The 25,085-nt window shown below is 38.8% G+C and overlaps 1 protein-coding gene across 1 annotated transcript; it reads left to right on the forward strand.

Moving 5' to 3' along the window:
- Positions 1–906: 906 nt before the first annotated feature.
- Positions 907–24,834, forward strand: LOC138953188 (tRNA pseudouridine synthase Pus10-like). Its single transcript, XM_070324985.1, has 18 exons — positions 907–1,222; positions 2,768–2,896; positions 5,423–5,509; positions 5,881–5,915; positions 6,251–6,359; positions 6,670–6,731; positions 6,895–6,940; positions 12,268–12,341; positions 12,919–13,001; positions 13,584–13,709; positions 14,129–14,185; positions 15,108–15,184; positions 16,332–16,387; positions 18,104–18,221; positions 18,543–18,586; positions 23,215–23,313; positions 23,935–24,034; positions 24,530–24,834. The coding sequence occupies exons 1-18, from the start codon at positions 1,076–1,078 to the stop codon at positions 24,719–24,721; spliced, it is 1,641 nt and encodes a 546-aa protein (XP_070181086.1). The 5' UTR covers positions 907–1,075; the 3' UTR covers positions 24,722–24,834.
- Positions 24,835–25,085: the final 251 nt, after the last annotated feature.

Below are 25,085 nucleotides of genomic sequence, written 5' to 3' on the forward strand. Positions count from 1 at the left end.
TGTTATCCAATACATTTTTAAAAGTGATTAGTGTTCGATCCTGCTGACACAGTGACAATGCTGGGCGGTAGATTATCATGTATAATTTACAAGTCAGTAAAAACAAAAAGTGTGCATACAGATTAGTCTTATTAACAGTCCTTACTAATTTATAATCATGCCCTCCTGTGCTGGAACACTCTTGCAACTGGAAATGTAAGTGATTGACAGTCACACGTTCATCCAAAAATGTGTGATATTTTACAAGACCAAATCATGTGGCCTCTCTCCACCTCCTGTACCCCCAAGACATGCAAATGGCTTATTAAAATACTTCAAGCTCTCTTCTTAATTTAGCCCCTGGTTGATACATTTGCAAACTGAATTTGTCGCGCTCTTGTTTGAATAACATTGTTCTTATCTGTTCCTTAAAATAAATGCAACTGGTGACATTTTCTAAAAAACAAACATTTTTCATGCAAACTTTGTGTGGGCAGATCGACTCAGCATGTATGCTGTAAATTGAATATCGTAACCCATACCAATAAACCCACTTTTACTAGAAACAAACTTAAAATACGATTATTAAAAACGTGAGCAAAGTATGTCACACACCTTGCAGGCTGGCACATTGCAAACCCTGGAGATCTAGAGGGAAAGTCCCTGTCCGGTCTGGCTGAATTTCGCGCCGCGGCCGTGATGACGCCATGTCCTCTGAAAACATGGAAATATGCAGATTTAAGAACAATCCAAACCAGACTAAATGCGATAAAACCTGCAAGTTTGAAACTTTAAACAGTTTTTGCCCCAATGTTATATAAGCTACAACGTTAAATAATAGTATACTTAATGTTGATTTTGCATACTTTAAAAAAACAATTCTTGAAAAGATTTTACGCAAATGGTTTGAAAGGAGAAAATGAAACCGGAAGTGAAGCACGCCGCGTGTTGAAATCTTCCAGGCTTCACATCTGAACGCGGCGATACTCTTTGCTGTTCAAACGTCTTGCTTCGCATACTGTGGTTTTAAGCTTGGTGATAACTAGCATTCAGGTCTAATTATTTGTGATCTGAAGACACATAAACTATAATCAATATGTTCAACGATCTGGATTTATTCACAGACCAAGATGAAGAGATACGCCTGATTTCCAGAGATCTGCTGGAACAGGGATGTTGTGCCCGCTGCACGATGCGGTTTCTGGGAGAGAAGAGACCGTCAGTTTATTCGCCATCACAAGAGGTCGATATGCATACCTCACACACATACACACACACACACACACACACACACACACACTTGCACGCGCTCACACACACACACACACACACAAACACACATCAAGATTCAAGGGAGGTTGCAAGCAGAGACATGGTGCAAGCGCTTCGGCAGGCATGCATACACGTTTCACAGATTCAAAGGCACCTTATGTATAACTAGGGGGGGGTTGGTGGGGGGGTGTCCTAGACAAATAATTGAAGATATGACAATAATTAATACAGAAGGAAACTGGTGTGAAGTATATTTAATTTGTTTTTTATTCTGAAGTTAAGTTGTCTAGAGATCTCTATTGGGCAAAAAAAAAAAAATAGGTGTGGTTACGGTAACATAGCCCAAAAAAATAGGGTAGGAAGGTAGGCAATCACTTTTTTTTTTTTTTACTTTTTTTTTCTAAAGTGTACAAATTAAACCTACTTGACAGGGAAATAAGTGTGCGACTCGAGCGCTTTCGCTTTCATTGCGTTTTCTGCACTCGTTTTTTGTGGGTTTTTTTGACAAATGTAATAAAAAGTTATAGGGTCGGCCCCTAAAAATAGGGTAGGTCGGGTTACCGTATCCACACCTATTTTTTTTTTAGGCCTTGTAGGCTTGTTACTCACTTTTTACATTTAGTCAAGTTTTGACATAGAGGGGGAATCGAGACGAGGGTCGTGGTGTATGTGTGTGTGTGTGTCTGTGCGTGTGTGTGTCAGTAGAGCGATTCAGACTAAACTACTAGACCGATCTTTATGAAATTTTACATGAGAGTTCGTGGGTATGGAATCCCCAGACGTTTTTTTAATTTTTTCGATAAATGTCTTTTATGACGTCATATCCGGCTTTTTGTAAAAGTTGAGGCGGCACTGTCACACCTTCATTTTTCAATCAAATTGATTGAAATTTTGGTCAAGCAATCTTCGACGCAGGCCGGACTTTGGTATTGCATTTCAGCATGGAGGCTCAAAAATTAATTAATGACTTTGGTCATTAAAAATCTGAAAATTGTAATAAAAATTTTTTTTTATATAAAACGATTCAAAATTATTTTAATTTTATTCTTCATCATGTTCTGATTCCAAAAACATATAAATATGTTGTATTCGGATTAAAAACAAGCTCTGAACATTAAAAATATAAAAATTATGATTAAAATTAAATTTCCGAAATCGTTTTAAAAACAATTTCATTCCTTGTCGGTTCCTGATTCTAAAAACATAATTATAGATATGTTTGGAATAAAAACACGCTCAGAAAGTTAAAACGAAGAGAGGTACAGTAAAGCGTGCTATGCAGCACAGCGCAACCGCTACCGCGCTGAACAGGCTCGTCACTTTCACTGCCTTTTGCACTAGTGGCGGACTACGGTCATTGTGAAAAAATGCAGTGCGTTCAGTTTGATTCTTTTTTGATAATGCACGTAAGATTTTCTGTGTGATCATAATTTACTATTTAGTAATTGTTTGCTTAATTAGCCAATGAGTTTCACTTTTAAGGAATTCTTTATTGTAATGGAGTTTATATTTGCAGGAACTGTTCTCCAAGTATTTCGAGCAAGACACTGATACAGCTACCAATACACAGGAGTCAGCAAAGAAGCCGTGTCCCGCATGTCTCGGGATCCTCCAAAAATTTGCGAGCCAGGACTTTTATGAACAGGTAGCTTCTTAGGTGTGTTTAAGCCACTTGATGTAATTGTCAGATTTGTTTGTTTGTTTTGTCAATCGATGATACTTCTTTCAGAATCTACAAAGGGCCAGTGTTTACTTATGACCAAGAATGTATTGCAGGGATGTCGTTAGGCGTCGGACATCGGACATAGACCGATTAAGAGGCTCAAATGTCCGATTCACATAGCCGCATGGTGGCATTGTCCAATAAGAACTCAATTCCTTCAGACAGCGCGATATTCGTTAATTTTCCTTTCAAGATACACATTTTCAAAAAGCGAACAAGCACTCTCGCGTACAGGTGCACTGAAGTTGTACAGTGCGGATCTTGCGTTTGGGTGACACCCGTCTGCAGCACATTAAAGTTAGGAGTATGGAACACAACTCCAACTGACTAAGTCTTGCCTCTGCTTTTGCTTTCAGTTCGAGACATTTTGATGAAGCGCACTGAGTTATGCCACTGAAAAATAAAACTTAAGCCTGCCAAAGCTGAACATAAGCTGAACACGTTTGGGTATTCAACGGCATCCTGTGCAAAATTAGGGTCAAAAACGGGGGGGGGGGGGGGGGGGGGGGACACGGCGAGCGTCATTCTTGAAAATGAAAAAATTCTGACGTCCTATTGAAATTCCTGAAAGCAGTCAAATGTCCTATTGATGCTGAAGAGCTAGGACATTTGTCCTATAGGTATGAATTTGTAGCAACATCCCTGTATTGGTGTCTCCAAAATTTGATCCACTCCTTTTGAGAATTAAAATTAAGACTTAATTTATATATATATATGTTTAGAGCTGTCTTCTGTCCCTTGGGCTTGTTTATCTTTATAATATAAAATACTTTATATTGATAACTTTGTTGCTGCTGAAGATGTAGAATGCTTCCCTAGAAAAACTTCATCAAGTGTTACAACTTTATTTAACCCCTTCACTGCCCACCCCGTATGTAATACGTGGTCATTGGCTCACGTAAGTGTAGCCTATGCGATCGTAACTTTGTCTGTCTGTGCGTGCGTTTGTGCGTGCGTGTGTGCGTGTGTGTGTATGTCTGTGGTAGAAACTTTAACATTTCCGAGTCTATGTGTGAGTGGTTATCCAAGACTATGGATAAAGCTCGCATAAGATTACGTCACGGTCAAAAGTGTTTGACGTCAATTAATGCATCATGACTGCATGCCTCCCTGTAGTCTTTCTCTCTCGCGTGGTGTGTGTGGTCTCGGTCATTGTTATTTTGAGCGGGCCGAGACTATTTGGCAGTCGTGTCCCTGTAAGTAGGCTACATGCAGACACAGACAGATCTAGATCTAGTGTCTCTCTTTCTTGCACAGTCGTCACCTAAGCTTACTGTGTGTGTGGGTGTGTATGTGTGACGGAGTGATTGAGTTTGTGTTACTGTTTGTCTATTTCTTACGTGAGCCTTGAAGGCTTCGCCTCTTGTTTTTGGTTTGTCATACGCCCATAACCGTATCTCGTACGTGGGATTTGTGTCAACAACATTTCAAGACATTTCTGAAAACTAAATGGGAGGTAACCACTGTCCAAGTACTTGTAGGGGTTCTAAACACAGTTCTTTCCCATAGACCGTTCGGATAAGTTACTACCACGTGTTGAAAACTGTGTTTGAAATGTAGAACCGACTATAGCATTCAGCCGCCATTCACAATGGCGGCCGAAAGTCGGACCTCAACTCGTAGACCTGTTTTCAAGCGATACAGTGTTCTGGAAGCTCTACAAGAAGTGATTTGTGGATTACCACACAGAAGAATACTTGTATGGGCTGTAATGTGAGTACCTGATGTTTGACACCAGTTTTAGCAGTGTTTTGTGTGGTTTTACGTGCTGCAATGTGTGTGTGTGTAAGTCCGGAAACTGTAATTTTTGACAAAAATGGTCATTATATCAATTTTTACTATAACAATCACAAACAAAGTCCAATGATCATGTCATCCTATAAGGGTATAAGCAAAACACATGCCAAAGATCTAAGAGATATCTCAATAAATGATCGAGCAGTGAACAGATTAGTGAACCTACCGAAGAAAGCGAAATTTTGCCCTGGCACACAGCAATACCTAAATGCTGTTATACTGTGGCAGTGAAGGGGTTAAATCAGACATTTTCCCAATTGACAGTTATAGGTTTATTTCAACTGAAATTCAAAATGTTGCAAATGAAGAAGCTGACATTTTTCAGTGTGGTGTTCATAGATATTCAATTCAATTCAACATGTACGACAAACAAAAATGTTTATACACAAATAACATCACATAAAATCACACTCTCAAAACAAATTAAATGTATGCATCAATACACACATGACCAAAACCACACAGGAGGTTTGCCAAGAGGGATTGCTCTGAATGTCACTAGTGTAGCTTAATGCAGTGAGACCTATTTGATTCGGTGACTGAAATGGTATGAAACCATGGTGATTGATCGTAATTTGTATAAATAATATAATTTGTGAATAATGATGTTTATATGCTACAAATCTTGAAATGTTCTTCATACTGTTTCAGGTTGTGGAAAAAGTGAGAGAGGGAGACCATGACTACAGCGATTATCAGTTTTCACTCATGGTGCCAGTGGCAACAATTCTGAGACAGGTTTAGTTCCGTGAAATTGTGAATTAAATTATTCCAAACCCAGTCTGCTACACTCAATGTAAAGAGTAATACAACATTTACATTTTGGTAGCAGATTTTATAAGAAATAGACGTTTAATGGGCTTAGCTGGTTTATAACCTTTTTTTTAATCAGCATGTACACTTTTTGCAGGTAGTACACCAGTGTAACAAAGTTTAACTTTAAGTCAGCTGTTTTGTTTTTTGCTTCAAGTCTCATCATCTGTTATTATTATGGCATACTTTTCCTGGAATGATTAGTACCTACTATTATTGATAAAACGTTGCTTATGGGTGACAACAAAATGACCATGCTTTTATCATACATGACAATCTTTTTCTTCTTGTTCCAGCATGCTGTTTTTGTTTACCTTCTTCAAAAGTATGAGTAAGTAAACTTATCATGGATGTTGATTGTTCGTTAATTAGATTTTTATTGTAAGGTTTAATTATCGCTGTGGAGTATTTAAAGTTTAATTTTAAGAAAAATTTGGTCTGAGTGGTGTTTCAAATCATTCTTCTTCGCTTCAGCTTGAAACAATGAAAGTATGTCTTTTTACCCAACTCTCCTCACTTGCGCTTAATCTTTGTGTTGAGGCACAACGTCAGGACAGCAGATGTTTTTATGAAAAAGAATCACGAGAGCTTGTTATTTTATCAATGGAATGATTGAGGTGTATTTTTTTGTTTGCAAATATAACTTTTAAAACATTCTCCTGGCAGGTCGGTCTACCAGGGTAAGGGAGATAACATAGCCTCCATCAAGGATGTGTTCAAATGGTGTGCTGGCCCCTGCTTTTCACAGGCCTTGGGTGCCAAGTTTCAGATGAGAGTGAGACATATTTTTGACGGTCTACTGTTTACAGTACATCTATTCTCTAAATCTGTTTTCATTTTAATGTAATGTTTATATTAATATAATTTATAATGTCTGTGTTATGTAGTTTTTATTTGTTATTTTGTTATTTTGTTACCTGCATGCACAAGAATGTTGTCAGGATTCATTTTCTGCAAATTGGTTGCAATGGCCTTAAAAGTTTCGGCAAATTGTGGCAGTCCCCGTTTGTGAAAATGTCCAGCATAAATGTGAAATGACATCTCTGATATTATCCTTTCCTGACGCTGAGATTTGTGTGTTTCAGAGTGCCTTTGATATTCTTCTGACTATCAGCTACAGCCCTTCAGACCAAGAGTGTGCGTTTCTGTGAGTGGATCTTGGGATTGTTTCAATTTTTTGTTGACTTTTTATCCAAGTCTGTAATAGATGTGAATGTATAGTCTGTAATAGATGTGTACTTGTGCATCTGTGTCGCACGACTCGCAGTGTGTGTTCCTGAGCATAAAAACATGTTTGTTTGTTTTTTCAGGTTAGAAGCATTTCCAGACACCTTTCGTAGGCGAAAAGTAAAACAGGTAAAACGTTTGTGTGTCAATCTGTGTGTATATCCACATGGGTGAAACTAGCCCGTCAATTGACGGATTTCCGTCAATTGTAAAAATGTTGTGACGGAAATTCCGTCAGTCCGAAATTTTGACCCCAAAACATTATTTTGAAATGAGTTTACTTGCAGCGATGTTCGCGAAACTCGTTTGAACTGCTGACGCGATTCGGTTTCAGCTTTCGGTTTGAAAGGAAGTACTCTTTTGTGTAAGAATACAGCCCGCGTCTTGTTGTTAAAAACTTCGCAGGAGTCTGACTTTCGGGTCGCTTCATTTCTCTGACTGCGAATAAAAGGCTCTATTTCTAAAGGAAGCTGCTTTTTTCGGTGTTTTGACGGGCCGATGAAATGATTAAAGCATAGAAGATACCCGTTTTAAGTATAAACGCTTCAACAGAGTTGATCGGTGCTGACCAACCGAACAAACGCGCGTAAGCTGGAAAGGAGGGTTTTCGGAAGTGGCTTCAGAATCTTGATACACCGTGAAATTTGTGTGCCATCTGCATAAGTGAGAGATTATGGAATTATCGGGAAGAATATGCACGCGCAAGAAGAAAACACCACAAGAAAGCTGTATCGACTTCGTGATAAAGTCTGAGTTTACGTCGACCATTTCATTCTTTCTTTCAATGGGCCGTGTTCCGTATCTTTGGATCTTCGGTATCTTTGGTGTAGTTTTCAGGTTGGTCATCAAATAAACAAGACATTAACTTCAGGTGTTCATGGTGTATGGGATATATGGCTGCTGTTTTTCATGTGTTATCAGTTTTGTCATTTTCTGTTTGTCTTTGAGCGTGTATCGTTATGTGTTATAAGACCCCCTGCGGGTTAGGGAGAAGAATTTACCCGATGCTCCCCAGCATGTCGTAAGAGGCGACTAACGGATTCTGTTTCTCTTTTTACCCTTGTTAAGTGTTTCTTGTATAAATTATAGTCAATTTTTTTAAAGATTTTAGTCAAGCAGTATGTAAAAAATGTTAAGTCCTTTGTACTGGAAACTTGCATTCTCCCAGTAAGGTAATACATTGTACTACGTTGCAAACCCCTGGAGCAAATTTTTGATTAGTGCTTTTGTGAACAAGAAACAATTGACAAGTGGCTCTATCCCATCTCCCCCCTTTACCCGTCGCGATATAACCTTCGTGGTTGAAAACGACATTAAACACCAAATAAAGAAAGAAAGAAATGTGTTATATAAGCGCATGATCGAGTGACTTGTTTGGTGAAATTGTTGTTTTGTACAAGGGCATTGTTTTTGTGGCTCATCGACTTGATAGGATCTGCTGTTACTTATTACTCATTTCTCTGCTTGCTTCAGCACAGTCTATCTTTACCTTTCAGACACTCTTTTAAGCAGAATAAGTTGAAATGGACCTCTAGAGCTTGTGAGAATGGACTAAAAATAAAAATCCAAGATTTTATGTTTTTTTAAGGCTGATCACAGTCTCTTAGTTTTTGACAGGCATTAAAGTGTTACATTTTTTTTAGAGCCCAGGACCTATAAAACGTCAAAATTTGTTTTCAGCTGGGCGCTGCCCCTGTATCCCGCCAGGGCCTGGGCGGCCCCTGGACCCCTGCCTCAGAATTTTCAGTCAATTTATTTTTTTTAGGTTTCACCCATGTATCCATCTGTCTAATGTTTGTGGATATGTATCCTAGTTTGAATTTTAGCATGTCATAAATGTTGCGCATCTGTCTTAACTCCACTCATCTCTTCATCCCCCTCCCCTCATTATTTAAAGAGAAAAGGGGTTAGGCAGGCATGGGAATTGTCCGCCGAAAGGCAAATTTCCGCCGAATTGTTTTTTTATTCCGCCGAAAAAGCAAAAGTTTCCGCCGAGAAAAAAAATAGGGGAGGCAAAAATGGTTCTAAAAACTGAATTAAATGGCAAACTTTGAGCTAAGATGACACCAAATTGCACCATTTGGGTGCTTTGGAGAGAAAACATTTTCGGGGGGGCATGCCCCCGGACCCCTGTAGTAAGGCTAGGTGCTTCGCGCCGTCGATTTTGTTATTACTTACAAATGTTCAGCCTTTTTTACAATTTTTAATTCCCATGCCTGCTTAGGGTTAGTGTACTCATCTAGTAGTTCTTTAAAGAAACGTATTGGTAGTTTGGCTGAATAATGACATTATACAGTGGAACCCCCATTTTAAGACCGGTCCAATTTAAGACTCCCTCCCTTTTAAGACCCTGTTTTCTCAGACTTTCTGTTCATTACCTCTGTAAATGTACCCTCGTTCTAAGACTCCCTCCTTTTTACATTTAGTTAAATTTTGACTAAATGTTTTAACATAGACATGGAATCGAGACGAGGGTGGTGGTGTGTGTGCGTGTGTGTGTGTGTGTGTGTGTGTGTGTGTGTGTGTGTGTGTGTGTGTGTGTGTGTGTGTGTGTGTGTGTGTGTGTGTAGAGCTATTCAGAGAAAACCACTGGACCGAATTTCACGAAACTTCACATGAGAGTTTCTGGGTATAATATCCCCAGACATTTTTCTGATAAATGTCTTTAATGACATCATATCCGGCTTTTAATGAAAGTTGAGGCAGAACTGTCACGCTCTCATTTTTGGACCAACTCGATTGAAAATTTGGCCAAGCAATCTTCGACAAAGTCCAGACTCTGTATTGCATTTAAGCTTGGAGGTTTAAAAATTGATTAAGGAGTTTGGTCATTAAAATTCTGAAAATTGTATTTAAAAATAAAATTACTTTTTTATGAAACAATCCAAAAACAATTTCATCTTATTCTTCATTATTTTCTGATTCCGAAAAAATTTAAATATGTTATATTCAAATTAAAAACAAGCTCTAAAAATCAACATATGAAAATTATTATTAAAATAAAAATTTTGAAATCGATTTAAAAATATTTTCATCTTATTCCTTGTAAGCTCCTGATTTGAAAAACATATAGATTTGTTATGTTTGGATTTAAAATAAGCTCAGAAAGTTAAAATGAATAGAGATACAGAAAATCTCTAGTTTTGTTTTTAAAATATTGCTTTTCATGAAGCAGAAATACTGTAGTATCTGATGTACATAAGAAAAAATCACTGGTTCACATGGTTCTTACATAATCTAACTTTTAAAGCTGGTTCTTGTGTGTATGTTTGTATGATGACGATAGGACCCGAAACGGCTGCATGGACTGAGACAGGAATTGCAGAGAATGTTCTTTGCCACTCGAGTCATGTCATAGGGTACTTTTGGAATAGCAAATTTGAAAGGATTCTTTAAAAAACGGCGGAAAACATTATATACCCTGTGAGCTATCGAGGATCCTCCCCGTCTGGGCTGTGGAAACATGGTCTAGTTCAAAGACGTTTTCTAATGGTTAACGGGGAGATACACCCGAAGCACATTTAGCGAAGTTATGTTGCCAAATCATCAAAGATCAACATTTCACTACACGGATTGATGCACACAGTCGAAACAGATGTGACTTTCACACGACCGAAGACTACTTACTAGCAGACGACAAGATCTAAAGATTTAGATCAGTGAGAGCAATCCGTTGAAGAACAGTTACTCCGCTTATTCGTCTTCAGTTAAACTTTTTTTTTTATTTCCCCTGCCATAAGTTTCCTTGCAGATCTGAAATGAACTAGTGAAATAAACTAGTGTCATCGGAAGATTCTTCTCAGTCAATGATCGAAGCACAGTAAGTTCTATGCTAACAAAAGTCACTTTAGGAAAACACGACCATTGACTTCCTTTATGAACCCAAAGGTAACAATATCGTCAAGAATGTACGCATTTGACATTAAATGAAACATTCCTAGACAGTTTCCAACTCACCAGATCTGCCAAAGAGCCTTCATTCATGAAAAACGATGATTTTAATCAGACAGGTATCGGAAACAACCTCTTGGTAACCTGTGTTTCTCCTTCCGAGGCGACGTGACGGCACCACATTTGTTTGTTTATGGCTGTTTATCGCGAAACAACACAGTTGAAATTTGTGTGTAAAATATCATAAATGTGTGGCGTGTAATCTCCGAATCAGTTCGTTATCTGCGTTTCGATGGTAATTTAGTCAGAGTGGAGTTACTTTGAATCGAAGGCGAGGGTAACCTGCGTTGCATGTGCGACGGCGTGAACAAATTTGATTGCAATATTTTATACAGGAAGTAAATTTCAATGATTCTGGCTCAGTCTTGTAGATCTGTTATGCAGTGTTTTGGTAGTGTATCTGCTTTTCTACTATGAAGCTCATTTGGAGTGATACGCTGATCGAAGTGGGGTACCCTATGTGTGACATCAGCCGTATGCAGATTACGCCTCAGAACACTCTCGTATTTCACAAAGACAACAATAATTTGCAACATTTCAAGAACTGCATCAGTTTTATTAGATACTATTTAAACAACAAGAGGCGAAGCCTTCAAGGCTCACGGAAGAAATCGACAAACAGTAACACAAACTCAACCACTCCGTCACACATACACACACACACACACACACACAGTAAGCATTGGTGACACTGTGCAAGAAAGAGAGACACTAGATCTAGATCTGTCTGTCTCCATGTAGCCTACTTACAGACACGACTGCCAAATAGTCTCGGCCCGCTCAAACTAACAATGACCGAGACATTCCTTCGCGTGACGTCTAACCCTCTTACGCCATAATGTGACGTCTTCAAATGACGAAATGTTAAAGTTTCTACCACAGACATACACACGCACGCACGCACATATGCACATACGCACATACGCACGCACGCACAGACAGACAAAGTTACGATCGCATAGGCTACACTTACGTGAGCCAAAAACCAGCACAGACACGACTATCAACAACACAGAACGGGAGGTAAGTCGGCAAAGTAAGACACTCCTAGTGTGCGTTCCCGTTTTTGGTCGCCATTTTTGCTAGCATTTTCACAGTAAATCTTAAACATTTCCATATCTATTGAATGATTGTGGTATTTTCTTTGATTGTGGCGATTCTCCTATCTCTCTGGCATGTACTGGGTGCTTTGTGACCAGTTTCTCCCCTAGACTGTATTGAAAAATGCGTCCGTGTGAGATGACCCCCACTTGTCACCAGTAGCAAAGAACAACTCTGATACATGTACCTAATTTTCTCAGATTTGTTTAGGTCTTAGAAGGTGGTTCCACTGTGTTTGATGATGCATGAACTGTGCCTTACCAGTTACACACTACCACATGTAATGTCTGACAGGCAGCTCTTCTTCCTTGTAAGAAGTCCACTCCTGTGGTGCGGACCGCCGCTGTTAGCTTCTCCTGCAGGTACTAAGTCAGTCAGAGTAATGTATTTTCTGTGCTTTTCAGGGTGCGTATGAGACATTCACACGGGCCAGTGTGCAAAAGGTCCTTGGGGAGATGACAGAGTCAAACTTCTCAAGGTAAGTTAGTTTAGTTATTTCAATATTTGTCTTCATGTGAGCTAGTGTTTCTCAGTGTGTGTCTTTTACTTTTAGGGTGGAGAATGAGACTCCTAGTTTTGACAGTTTATCGACTCATTAATGAACAGGTTTATGGCTTCTTGCTTCTGACATTGGTCAGAATAAGCACTTGTGCTGAAGTTGCGACCCCTTTGCAAGGTGGCATCAGTAATAATGTCACATGCGCATTGCAGTTCTCGGTATTGGCGTTAACCGGTAATTACCGGTATTTTACCGGTTGAAACGAGAATGGTATAACCTACCGGTTGATTTTTAGAACTACCGGGGTTTTTTTTTCGCTGGTAAAACAATAAAACCAGTACTCTGAGTTGGACTTTTACTGGTTCCAATGACCAGCCTACTGTTTTTTTCTGGACTGTTTGCATCATAAAAGTGTGGGTACCGGTTTGAAAAAATACTAGCGTTGAAAACTGCTGCTTTTACCATGACTAGCGCCTGTGTGTCCTCTATCGCTTGCATTCTCTATTTCAAAAGCTGCACTCTTTCACTGAACAGAATTAACTTGATTTTGTTTTAGGAAATTCTCTTGTCCTCCGTCAGCACCAAAGGAAGAGTGCACCTGTGACATTTCTGTGTCCCACGATGCTGTCTTTGTAGCAGGTAAATGTTTTGTTGTTCACGTGTTAGGAGAAATGCAACACATAATTTATATTTCTTTATGATTAGTAGGTATCAAACTATATATAATCCCTTATGTATCGATTGAACATTGGTTTTCCCTCATTTGAGCCATGTGACGTCAGTGTCTGTCAAAAACTCATATTAAGGCTGCTAGCCGAGACTACTAAAGAGTGCATGTTAGTCTGCGTCCAATCGTAAACAAAAGAAATTCTAACTGACATCGGTCAATACATAAATTTTACTTGTATTTTTGACCAAAATATCACATTTTACACATTATCTCGACAGTCATTGTTCACCTCAACCACTGGCACGGTCTCAGAGGAACACTGACTGTCTCGATCTGTGGGAAATGTCATACGTTGGTAAAAAATACAAATAACGTATACATAATGTCTTCCGTCTAATCCAATAATGACATCTGTGCTCTCAACTGGTGTGGACTTGGAGTCCAAGTCTGGAGCAGCAGGCACGTCACAATTGTGCAACCCAGTTTTTAGCTGAGTCCTAACTCTATGATTCAAATGGTTCATTGTAATTGTAGATGTTTGATTTGGACAGGTCGTTACCAGAAGTACAGCCGTGAGCTGAGCCAGTCGCCGTGGATCATTGACGGAGTGGTCAAGATGGCGGGGTCAGTGCAGGAGCTGGTCTGCCAGGTCATCCTCGACAGGTTCAAACCCTCAGGTACTCTCAGCACTGAGAATTGTTTTGTTGAATTTATAGCAAGACTTTGTATGCTTGATGGTAATGCTATTTTGTTGTGTTAAAATACGGTGGAAACTGACTATAACGGCCACCCATGGGACCGACCAAAAGTGGTCGTGAAAGATAGGTGGTGGCTATAGAAAGGTGAGTTATAAAGAAGAAAACTCATTCCGTGAACCTTGGGAGTGGTCATTGTGGACATGAGGTGGCTATGAAGAGGTCAGGTTGTAAGGGCAAATTTGACTGTAGAAGACAGTGAAATGACCTCCCTTGACGGATGTTTTGACACTGCTTTACAAATGTACCAACATGTACACAGGAACTGAGTACATTTTTAAATGTTGTGACACTGTTTCAGATTTGTAAAAAAAATAATGTTTAACGTGTATGATTTTCAGATCACAAGTTTTCATCATCAGGCAGGGAGGATGTGGATGTACAAATGCTTGGAATGGGTCAGGTTATGTTTATGCAAATTTGACTTCAGTGTTGTTCGCAGGCTCACAGGACAATAAGTCAGTTGGACCTGGATTGAAAATATGTATTGGTCCAAATGTCCTCAAGACTACAAAAACATTGTTCTGTCAGAACACCTACATGTCAAAACAATCGGACAGTCAATAGGCCACATGTCAGACCAAAAATGTAAGCATGCATGACTGGAAACCGAGGCCTGAGAACAACACTGACATTTCTGTCGCTCTATCTCTCTCTCTTCTCTCTTCCTCTTTGTCTGCATGTGCATGTGTTTTGTTGTTTGTTTCTGTGTATATGTTGTGCATGTGTTTTGTTGTTTGTTTCTGTGTATATGTTGTGCATGTGTTTTGTTGTTTGTTTCTGTGTATATGTTGTGCATGTGTTTTGTTGTTTGTTTCTGTGTATATGTTGTGCATGTGTTTTGTTGTTTGTTTCTGTGTATATGTTGTGCATGTGTTTTGTTGTTTGTTTCTGTGTATATGTTGTGCATATCTAAGACAAAACGTTCCTTTCTCTTAAAGGCTGGTGGGGAGGGTGCAAAGAGAGATCTAGCGTGTGTGGGTATGAAAGTGCTTATGTGCATATCGACATTATGGAATTTTGGGGTAACTCATGTTAATCAGCTTCCCATGAGAAGGACAAAACTGATTATTTTTATTGTGAAATAGCGTTTATATTCGTTCCTGGTATGGATAGAAAGATAAAAGAATGTTAAATCACGTATTGTAAATCGTATTTAAGAGAATATTTCTCATGGAGAAAGATTAACTAAGTCGAAAGCACAAAAACATCAAAATCGCCAAGAATCGAGTTACGCCAAAATTCCACAATGACATCAATATGCTTGTCTATGTGGACATTAACATCAGTGTAACATGTTCTATTTGCATTTTTGTTCAGGGCGTCCTTTTGTTGTGGAGCTGATTGACCCCCACAGAGTCACATTTTCACCGGAAGACATGAAAGCTATGCAAAAGGTGAAAGCTGTCTTTTATGTGTCTTCTCCTGTCTACAGTCACAGTTGTTTTCCAAGAATAAAAATAAAGATGCCTTCTGTTTTAAAGCCTTGTCATGTGGGTTTTGTATCCCTATTGCAGGGGCTCACATCCACGTCGGACATCGGACATATACGTACATTTTTCCAAATGTCCTATACATTTTTCATGCAAGAGGACATATGTCCTATTGTTTTTGTCACAAAGTGGTCATTATCCGATTATGCTTTTATTTGATCCGGACATTGTCAGTCCTTTCCAATTTACAGTAGTTTGATTTGCTATTTTATCGATGTTTTGCGAAGCGATCTGTCTCTCCAAGCAAACGAAACTTGGGGAGACTTTGTGTGCTTTTTATAGAGAAGAGCTTCCAAGGGTCACAACTCTGAATGCTCCAAGTTGGTTGACAGTTGCCTCCCTTCGCAGTTTTTTTTTCTCCGAAAAAGCAACATGCCGACAAAACAAAAATTGGTGCCAGAAAAAAAATGTCCTATTGATTTATTTTTGTTCAGGACAAATGTCCTATCACTTTTGCATTGTCCAGGACATTTGTCCTATGCCGCCTTTCATGGATGTGAGCCCCTGCTATTGGTAGAGTCTGTAAATGCATGAGTTTCCATGTTAGGATTCCTTCCGTTCTGATCTAAGAAACAAAGGGAAGTAAGCACTCTTAATATAGCAAACAACAGTAAGTAAGAGTTATATGTGGAACCATTTCCTGGTATTGGATTTGGAGAGAATGAGATGCATTAACATGAACAAGTGACTTTCAACTACCAAACCTACCTTCTTGAGAAACTGGTAACTCCATCACAGAAACAATTGCACTGTGATTATGTCATCATCAAAGAAACGTAATTGCCAAACAAATCATCTGCCAGTATATCAATCAGGCTCGTTGAGGGTTTGGTTTCTAAAATTTTTAGATTTCAACACATACAATTTGTACTTGAAATAGTGATATTGCAGCTTATAGCATAGTTGACAGCAGTTTGGCAAATGTATGAAGATTTGTTTAGTTTGTGTGGTCCTGTTTCAGTTTATTGACTGTTTGTATTTTCAAATTCAAGTGAAGCTCATTTGTGAAAATAAAACTATTTTTGTACAAGTGTGTTTGCTAATGTTTCAGGAAACTAACGCTCTTACAGAGCTTGTTGCCATCAGAGACCTGCAGATTGTTACCAGGTTAGTTTGTGTTTGATTTCTTTCTCGTTTATTTTCTTTTTCTTTTCACTAATTAATTCTTGGTGTACAAACTACTTTGCGCATCATTTGAGGAGAGTAAATATAGTTTAAACAGAGAGCGAAACCTAAGTAGCCGGGCTATAAATAGCCGGCGGCTACAAATAACATGGTCATAGGAATGCAAAGGGTCATATTAGACTTACAGTAATAAACTGTTTGGAAATAACTCTGTCGTGATTTCCAAGCATTGTGCAAGAGATGCGCCCAAATTTGGTGTCAAACAATAGCACGCCATTTTAAACCAGCAATCGCAGCAAATAACTAACTCCGATGCAGGGACGGCCAAATCGTCCCCCCCATCGCCAGGGGCGCGTATAAAATCCGCAGGGCTAGTAGAAACCGCCTGGCAACTCGCCCGGCTGGCCAATGAACATTTTGGTCAAATGCAACACTTTTGGTTTTAATATCGAGTTTTTAAGCCATTATAAACACTGCAGATCAACTGTGGTATGTACCGGGCCAGTGACATTTCTGCCGGGCTAGTGACTTTCTTGAAGTTACTCACCTGGCTGGCGAGTAAACAATTTGAGATTTGGCCATCCCTGCAATGTGTACCGTATTTTACGGACTATAAGGCACAACTTTTTTTCTCAATCTTGACCCCTGTGGCTTATTGAATGGAAGGCCCTATGTGTTGTTAAAATAGAAATCCCTGGCCAAGTTTCATCTCGGACATCAAAGAGACCGCCTGAGTACCAGTCAAACAACTTGTGATAATGCATGTTTCAGCTACTAGTACTACCCTGGCCAAGTTTCCTTTCAAGACATCCGCCCCCCATAGATAAAACTGGGTCATTGACCCCGGGGAAGAAGGTCCTGTCTGTAAACAAGGCCACCCAGCAGTGTCACAAAGGACCTGCCTTTGATCTCACCACACACCAGTGTTTCTTCTCAGACATGAAAGGAGACCGACCCTCTCATTAGATAATCATAGATAAAACTCGGTCGACCCCGTGCAGGGAAAGTTTCCTCTTGACAGGATGCTTTTTTTCTTTCGAAAATCTGCACATCGGAGCCACGATTCACTGGCGATGGCTTGCAGGGATCGCTGAGCATGCTTGTTTACCAAACTCACTGGACCTCAAGTGAAACACGCTTGACCTCAGGCAAAACACGTTGTCGGCGATCACTCGGGGTGAGCGAAATTGTAAACTCTCATGTGTATAGATTTTAAAGAACTTTGATCATATCGTCATACACATCGGGAGTCAGTTATTTGTTACAATTGCTGGTTTCAACTTGTCGACCACATGTTATTGTTTGTCTCACTAAAGTGGGGTTCAACTCTGCCACGACTCTTGAAAATCCTGACAGTTATTTCCTGAAAACATCTATAAGGGCAACGCAGGAGTTTCTGCTTGAGTTCAGCAAACTTTATGTCTCTTCTGAAGTGACATAATGTAAGCTAGTGACGTATGTTCTTTAATTCAGAGAAAAGTTCTTCAACACTGAATTTAAAATGAGGATGTAAGTCGGTTGTCTCATTTCAATGCTGCTTATTGTCTCAGCTAGTGCCAGGAGACTGGTTCAGCATAACTCTCACTCACTGTTGTGGTCAATATTTGAAGTACTTACTTCCCTTTGTTTCTTTTGTCGCTCAATGTGGATGCTGCACTATCTCTCTTATACAGATTTTTGCATTGTCTGTTTTTGCAGGGAAGATGTAGGAAGACTAAAGGAAGGAGAGGAAGACAAGTCCAAGTCGTATGTTGCACTGTGCTGGTGTGAACGGCCACTCACTGAAGAGGACATGCAGAAAATATCAGAAATGAAGGTGAAGACTGTTTCTATGGAAAACAGCTTTTACATTTTTTGGATTTTGGGGGATTTTTTTTCCCCTTTCTTGGCAGGCTGGAGTGTGCACTTGATAATGATAAGGTTTTTTTATGGCGCAAATCCTATATTGACAGATTATGTATTTTACTAGTTGTTGATGTAACCTGCTGTTAGATTATTTTCTTGCACTAAGGTGCTATGGTCGTGACAGATACATTTTTAAGAACAATAACATTCATGCTTAAATGCTGAATTTGAAAAGGAGATTATAAAAATGTGAAAGATCAGTACTTTTTATTTTCTTCTGATTATGTTGCAGGACCTGGTTCTGTACCAGAGAACACCAATCAGAGTGCTTCACAGGTAAGCAGTTGAATTATTTATCGCACTGGCTATATGCGCTCAGAGTGGCTACTTCCTAACGACTTGTTAGGGGGCATTTCATTGGCTACAGATTTGTAACAGAGCTTTTCATTGTTGGAGTGTATACAGACTCATCGATCCTGTATACACTCAAGTGCGTATAGCTTTTGCCATTATTTATTATCAGTGATGTTTAACCAGGTCATAGTGAAATTAAGTATTCAGCATGTGACAAACAGTTAAGAAAACAAGGACATCTACACCGTTTTGTGCCTTTGGGCCTGTTTGCGTAACGGTAACATTAATGCTCTTCATTTTTTCATGAGTTAAGGGCAGACCGGGTAGGCAAAATGAGTTATTTTTGGTCTCATACACCTTTTTGGGGTTGTTGCATTTTTCACACCTTTGAACATCCTGGAATGCATTCAATAATCTGCTTTTGTCATTTTAGACATGTATTCATGTAAATAAAACCATTTTCAAACCGATGTTTTGTTGTTTTTGTCTGTGTTTTATCAAAAAAATCGAAAAAATGGTCAACTTTGGATACTCCGTGCTGGTAAATGTGCGCACATGACATGACCCTTCGCTGTTCAAACTGTGTGGAAATTTCCGTTCTTCAAGATGACGTCATCACCGTTGGGGAATTTCCGTTGACATAGGCACAAAGAGAGAGAATCCGTTCCAACCGAAACCCCGGAATTAATATATGCAAATATATGTAGGTCAAAGGCATTTGGCGCAAGCGCAGTAGACAACTTATCAGTCCCCCGGTGTCAACAAATCCATGACGTTTTCACCGATTCAGCAGCATTTTTCAAAGTTTTGAGCTGCGGAGAACAACCCTAACATTGGAAATGTTCGGCATAGTGGCAAGAAATATCAGAGAAAGATGAACCAGCAGCAGCGAACAGTAGAAGGAAGTAACAACACTCCGAAATGAACCAACATGATCGTATTTAAGCAGACGACATTCTAGATTCTTGACTCGACGAGGTGGGTTTTGCTTCTTTCTCTTTTCGATCTTGTTTGTTTGACAACGTGATTTATTGCACATCGTTATGTTGTTGTTGTTGTAAGAATGTGTTAGGGTTTGCAGGTAAATGATAAACAGTTTGTGTCTGAAGTATTTTGCGGGTTTCTTGATCCAATTTACTGACCATGCCGCCGCCGCATCCCCCCCTCCCTCCCTCGATCATCTCTGTGATATCGTCTTCACAACCCCTATTTTATTGTTCTTCGCTGGCCAGTCCTTGAGAGCTTACTATGGTGTAACATGTCATCAGTATTCTTTGTCTGGGGTCAAACTGAGAAGCAGCATCTGAGCGATGTACGACTGACACAGTTTCTGTTTCTGGTCATTGACCGTAGGAAAATAAGTACCCTACTAGAGAGCGTTCTCTAATTCTAAAGGATTGGTTTACACCAGCATGGCTGACCAACCTATCATTGACAGCAATATTGTTGTCAAATCTTTTCCATTAACTAAGGAATAAAAAAAATAGATCCAATTTACTTCACCAAAGAAAAAAAAGAGTTAAACTAAAGGACTGGGGATGCAACTCATGAATCAAAAGCATAAAGATCACCTGCAAACAGTGCTAGGTTTAGGAAATCTGAAAATGTATACACACACACAGAACACACAAAACAGACAACAGACAAGAAACAAGCAAATACATAGCAAGTGTGATGAAATAAATTAATTTTAAAAGAAAAATATGAAAAGAAAGAAAGAAAGAAAGAAAATAATTCAGCTAGTTTCAGTATTAGTTCCTGTGTGTATGTGATTGTGTGGTTACTCAAATCCCATAGTAAACTTGACATGTACATTTTGTGATAGGGGCCAATTAATGAATGTCTTTTGTGTGTGTGTGTGTGTGTGTGTTCGTCAACCGACATATGTGGGTACGAGCCGCTGAGGTGGTTGTAAGAAAACCCGCCTGGTTCAGTGGTTGGGGGCTGATTGGGATTTCTGATTTACCAGCCTAGCCAAAAAGTTGAGGTACACCCCATGTAACATGGTCATTTGCAAAATAAAGTACAAGCACTTGTTGACGTTTATATTGAGTCTTAAAATTTGCAGCTTATTACAAACAAAAACCATGGACAGTTGTATCAAATATTAAATCAGTGTTTGTGTATTTATTAGGTTGGAGCAAGGGGAGAGCCAGTCCTCCTGTGGTGGCAGCGAGGAGAAAGATTGACCTGATGGAAAAGTTTGCTAAACCGGAACTACCCTCTTCCACAGCAGAAACATCAGCTTTGCCATCTTCTGACCAACCATAAGAAGATACAGATACTTTGCCATCTTCTGACCCATCACAAGCAGATATGGATACTGGTACTGTGCAACGTCACTCCGCTGACATGTGTTGGGCTTTTGTCAACATTGATCAGCTCAATCTATTGCTGAAAGGTTTATATCCTGTACTGAATGCTTGTCTGATAGCAGTCTGATTATGAAAGAAGGTGATGCATCAGCCCAAGGATTTGCACAGGCCCTGCATCTGGAGTGCATATGAGTGTCCATTCAAGTCTGCAGTTGTTTACTCTTCTCCCGGTGTTTGCAACGCTTCGGGTGGTAAAGTTGCATTTTAAATAATCCGCGTATGACCATGTTGGTACATGGAAAGGGACATTCAGCTTTACAGAAATTTGCTGCAGTGTTAGGATTGAGCACAGAAATACTGTAATTAAAATGTTGCAACTTTTGAATGGCTTGATAGCTTTGTTCCATTTGTGTATATATAATTATGTAATGTTGTTGATGATTTGTGAAGCATCATTTCTATGCAATGGAATAAGAAATCAGTGCATCCGTTGGGTTTTTATGAGTCTGACAGTTTGGTTCTGATCAATATTTTCATATCAGCACAAACACAGATAATTGACTTTTTTAATGTTTTCATATGATTTTTTTTTAAATAAAAAAAATCTGATAATTTGATTATCAAATCATTTCCCCTTCATAGTTAAAGTGTTATTCTGGTTAAAAAAAACCACCCCATTAATTCAAGCTCTACTGTGGTACTAGTTTACCGGGGTACTAGTGAGACTCTTTTACATGCTGTTTTCTCTACATGTAATTTGAGACAAAATGTGGTAATTAAAATGTTGTAACTTTTGAATGGCAAGATGGATTTGTTCCAATTTTGTATATGTTGTTTATGATTTGTGAAGCACCATTTCTGTGCATGGAATAAGAATACAGTGGATTCCTTGTGTTTTTATGAGTCCGACAGTTTCGTTTTGATTCATATCTGCACTAACATAGATGAGTTTTCAAATGATTTTTTAAAAAAAGTCTGGATAATTTGATCGTCAAATCATTTCCCCATCATAGTAAAGTGGTTATTCTTATAAAAACATATCAATTCAGGCTGCACTGTGCTACTAGTTTGAGGTACTGGTTGGAATCTTTCAAATGCTGTTTTCTCTGAATGTAATTTTCAGACAAACATCTGTAATTAAAATGTTGCAACTTTTGAATGGCTTGATGAATTTGTTTCATTTTTGTTTATTTTGTTTATGATTTGTAAAGCGTCAGTTTTGTGTATGGAATAAGAGTTAAGTGCATTGGTTGGGTTTTTATGAGTCTGACAGTTTGGTTCTGATTCATGTTTTCATATCGGTACAAACAAAGATGGCTGTTTTCATATGATGTATATAAAAAATATCCTGATAATTTGATTGTCAAATCCTTTTCCCTACATAGTAAAGTGGTCATTCTGATAAAAACATATGAATTCAGGGTGCACTGTGCTACTGGTTTTTTTATGTACTGGTTCAAATCTTTAAAATGCTGTTTTCTCTGAATGTAATTTTCAGACAAAACGCTACAATTAAAATGTTGCAACTTTTGAAAGGCTTGATGGATTTGTTCAGTTTTTGTATATGTTGTTTATGAGTTGTACAGCATCAGTTCTGTGTATGGAATAAGAGTTCAGTGCATTGGTTGGGTTTTTATGAGTCTGACAGTTAGGATTTCATGTATTTTTCTTATCAGAACTGAACCGGTAACTGAAAATTCTAAATTAAAATAATATATTGCTTAGAAATGCTTTTCGATACACAGAATTATTAAACACACACATATTGCTGCAAAGAAGAAAAATTGGATCAAAACATGCACTGGTTCACAAACTGCAACATTTTAAAATAAGCACATTTTATAACGTTTTTCTCACATTTTGGTGAATAAAACCCCCAAAAATTGCTTTTCACTCAAAATTTAAAATGGTTTCCCTTAATTAGGTTATTCTGCTTGCAAAAATCAAACAAGCAGCAAGCTGTTTCCAAAATAAAAAAAAAAAGTGCTTGCCTACCCTGTCCCCCCTTAATATTGAGACCTTACTCCTGCACTGTTATACTTTATGTCAGCAATTTTTCTCTGATATCTTCAGATATACATGTAATTAGAAAGATATTATGGCTGAGCTGTTCTGAGTCCTCAAGAAGCATTCAAAGCAGTTTGCTGACCACGAATTAACACATCTTTTCAAAAGGAAATCAAGAAAAAGTCTCCTAGTTTGTGAATAAGTGTTTCTCTGAGTGTAGTCTTTATTACCCGCAGTTCCATATCTGTCTTTCCTCAAGAATTCAGACTTGAGCATGGTTGTTTTCAGACGCACACTTGCAACCCGTGAGCGCACCATCTACAGCATGCGTATGGAGCCAGCCAGCGGCCAGCACTTTACACTTCACCTCAGCACTCAGGCTGGAACGTATCCTTGTTTGTCACAAATCTCAAACAGATACTGCACTGTGGATGTTAGGATTACCCTGATTTTAGGATTACCCTGATTTTAGGATTACCCTGATTTTAGAATTACCCTTATTTTAGGATTACCCTGATTTTAGAATTACCTTGATATTAGGATTACCCTGATTTTAGGATTACCCTGATTTTGGGATTACCCTGATTTTAGGATTACCCTGATTTTAGGATTACCCTGATGTTAGGATTACCCCCTTTTCAGACCTTGCATTTCCAGATTGGCTGTTCAACATGCTTTATGTGCTCTACTTTACCACTCAGCTTTCAGTTTTACATGATGTACCTTTTTAATGTTTTCCATGGATATTGTCTTATTGAAAGTGAAATAATAACTTGTGTAAGATTTTTGCTTCCTGCAGAATGTGTGTCCGCTTATCTTAATTCATGCTCCATACTGTATGTTTATATTTCTTTTCCACTGAGAAAATTGTTGATCCATGTGTTAAATAATATTCTGCTGCCTTGATTATGGCACGGAAGTTATGCTAAACTGTCATGAACAGTCCCTCCCTTTAAGCTTCCAGGCTTATGTGTCAGCTTGGCAGTTGTTGTCTTTGACCAAAGCCAGATATGTGAAAGAGTTTGTTCATGGAGACTTTGGACGCACCCAGCCTAACCTGGGCACGCTACTCAACGCTGACTGTGATATTCTCGCCCTGGATGTCACTGTAAGTTCTGAGCTTAGCATATTTTGTGTAAGGAAGTATAGTTATGTTTATTTAATTCAGAGTTGTTGATTTTTAAAGGTACAGTTCTTTCCGCAATTGTGATTATGTTCAGAGCCACAGATCTGTATGGCATATTAAAAAAAGTAATGATAATAATACACATGTAAGAATAATAATAATAAAAAGAGTACTTATATTGTGCGAATCCTAACAGTAACATAGCTCGAAGCACCTTACATTCTCACACATACTATGAAGAGAGAAAAATCTGCAAATAATCCAATAGACAAACATGATGTGCACATTCAATACAATTCCATTTTTTGCAGAGTGGGGATCTTTTGTTGAATTAATGTACAAGATTTGTGTGAAACGATCTTATACAGCGAAAAGTATATTTTACACACTTAGACCAAGATTGACACGGTTGCATTTTGCTTTTTATTTCACATAGATTGTTGCTTACGCCGTTCCTTGTTCTGTTGACACTTCCAGGCGGTGAACATTGACTGGCCGCCAAGGATCGACCCTGTCCCTCAGGACACACTGGACGCAGAATCAGAGACAGGCAAGAAGACCGACGTTGTCAGCACGGACAAAACAGCCGCAGCGGATCCAGCAGATGAGAGTCTGCAGCAACAGCAAAACAATCATGACGTTTCAACAACGGTTAAGGTTGAAGTGTGATGCTGACTCACACCTTGTCCAGGACTATGCCAAGAGTGACTCTGATACTGTGAAACTCCCTTAACACTACATAAAATTACTGCAAAAATGAAAATAAAAATTAAAAAATCCGGTGATATGACTCAACTCAAAGACTCAAAAGATTTTACTGTCCTTATAAAAACAAGGAAAATTGCCTTGCAGTGTCAGTCGGTGAAAAACATAAAATACATCTAATTCACTAACAGTTCTCAATTGCACTGAAAACATCAAAGACTTTCTGAGAAATCACTCACTGAAACAGAATTACACATGCAAATACGCATGCAGGCAAGCACGCCCGCTCGATCACACACACACACACACACACACACATACACGCGCA

Source organism: Littorina saxatilis, linkage group LG17 (genome assembly GCF_037325665.1).
Source record: "Littorina saxatilis isolate snail1 linkage group LG17, US_GU_Lsax_2.0, whole genome shotgun sequence".
Taxonomy (NCBI): Eukaryota; Metazoa; Mollusca; class Gastropoda; order Littorinimorpha; family Littorinidae; genus Littorina; species Littorina saxatilis.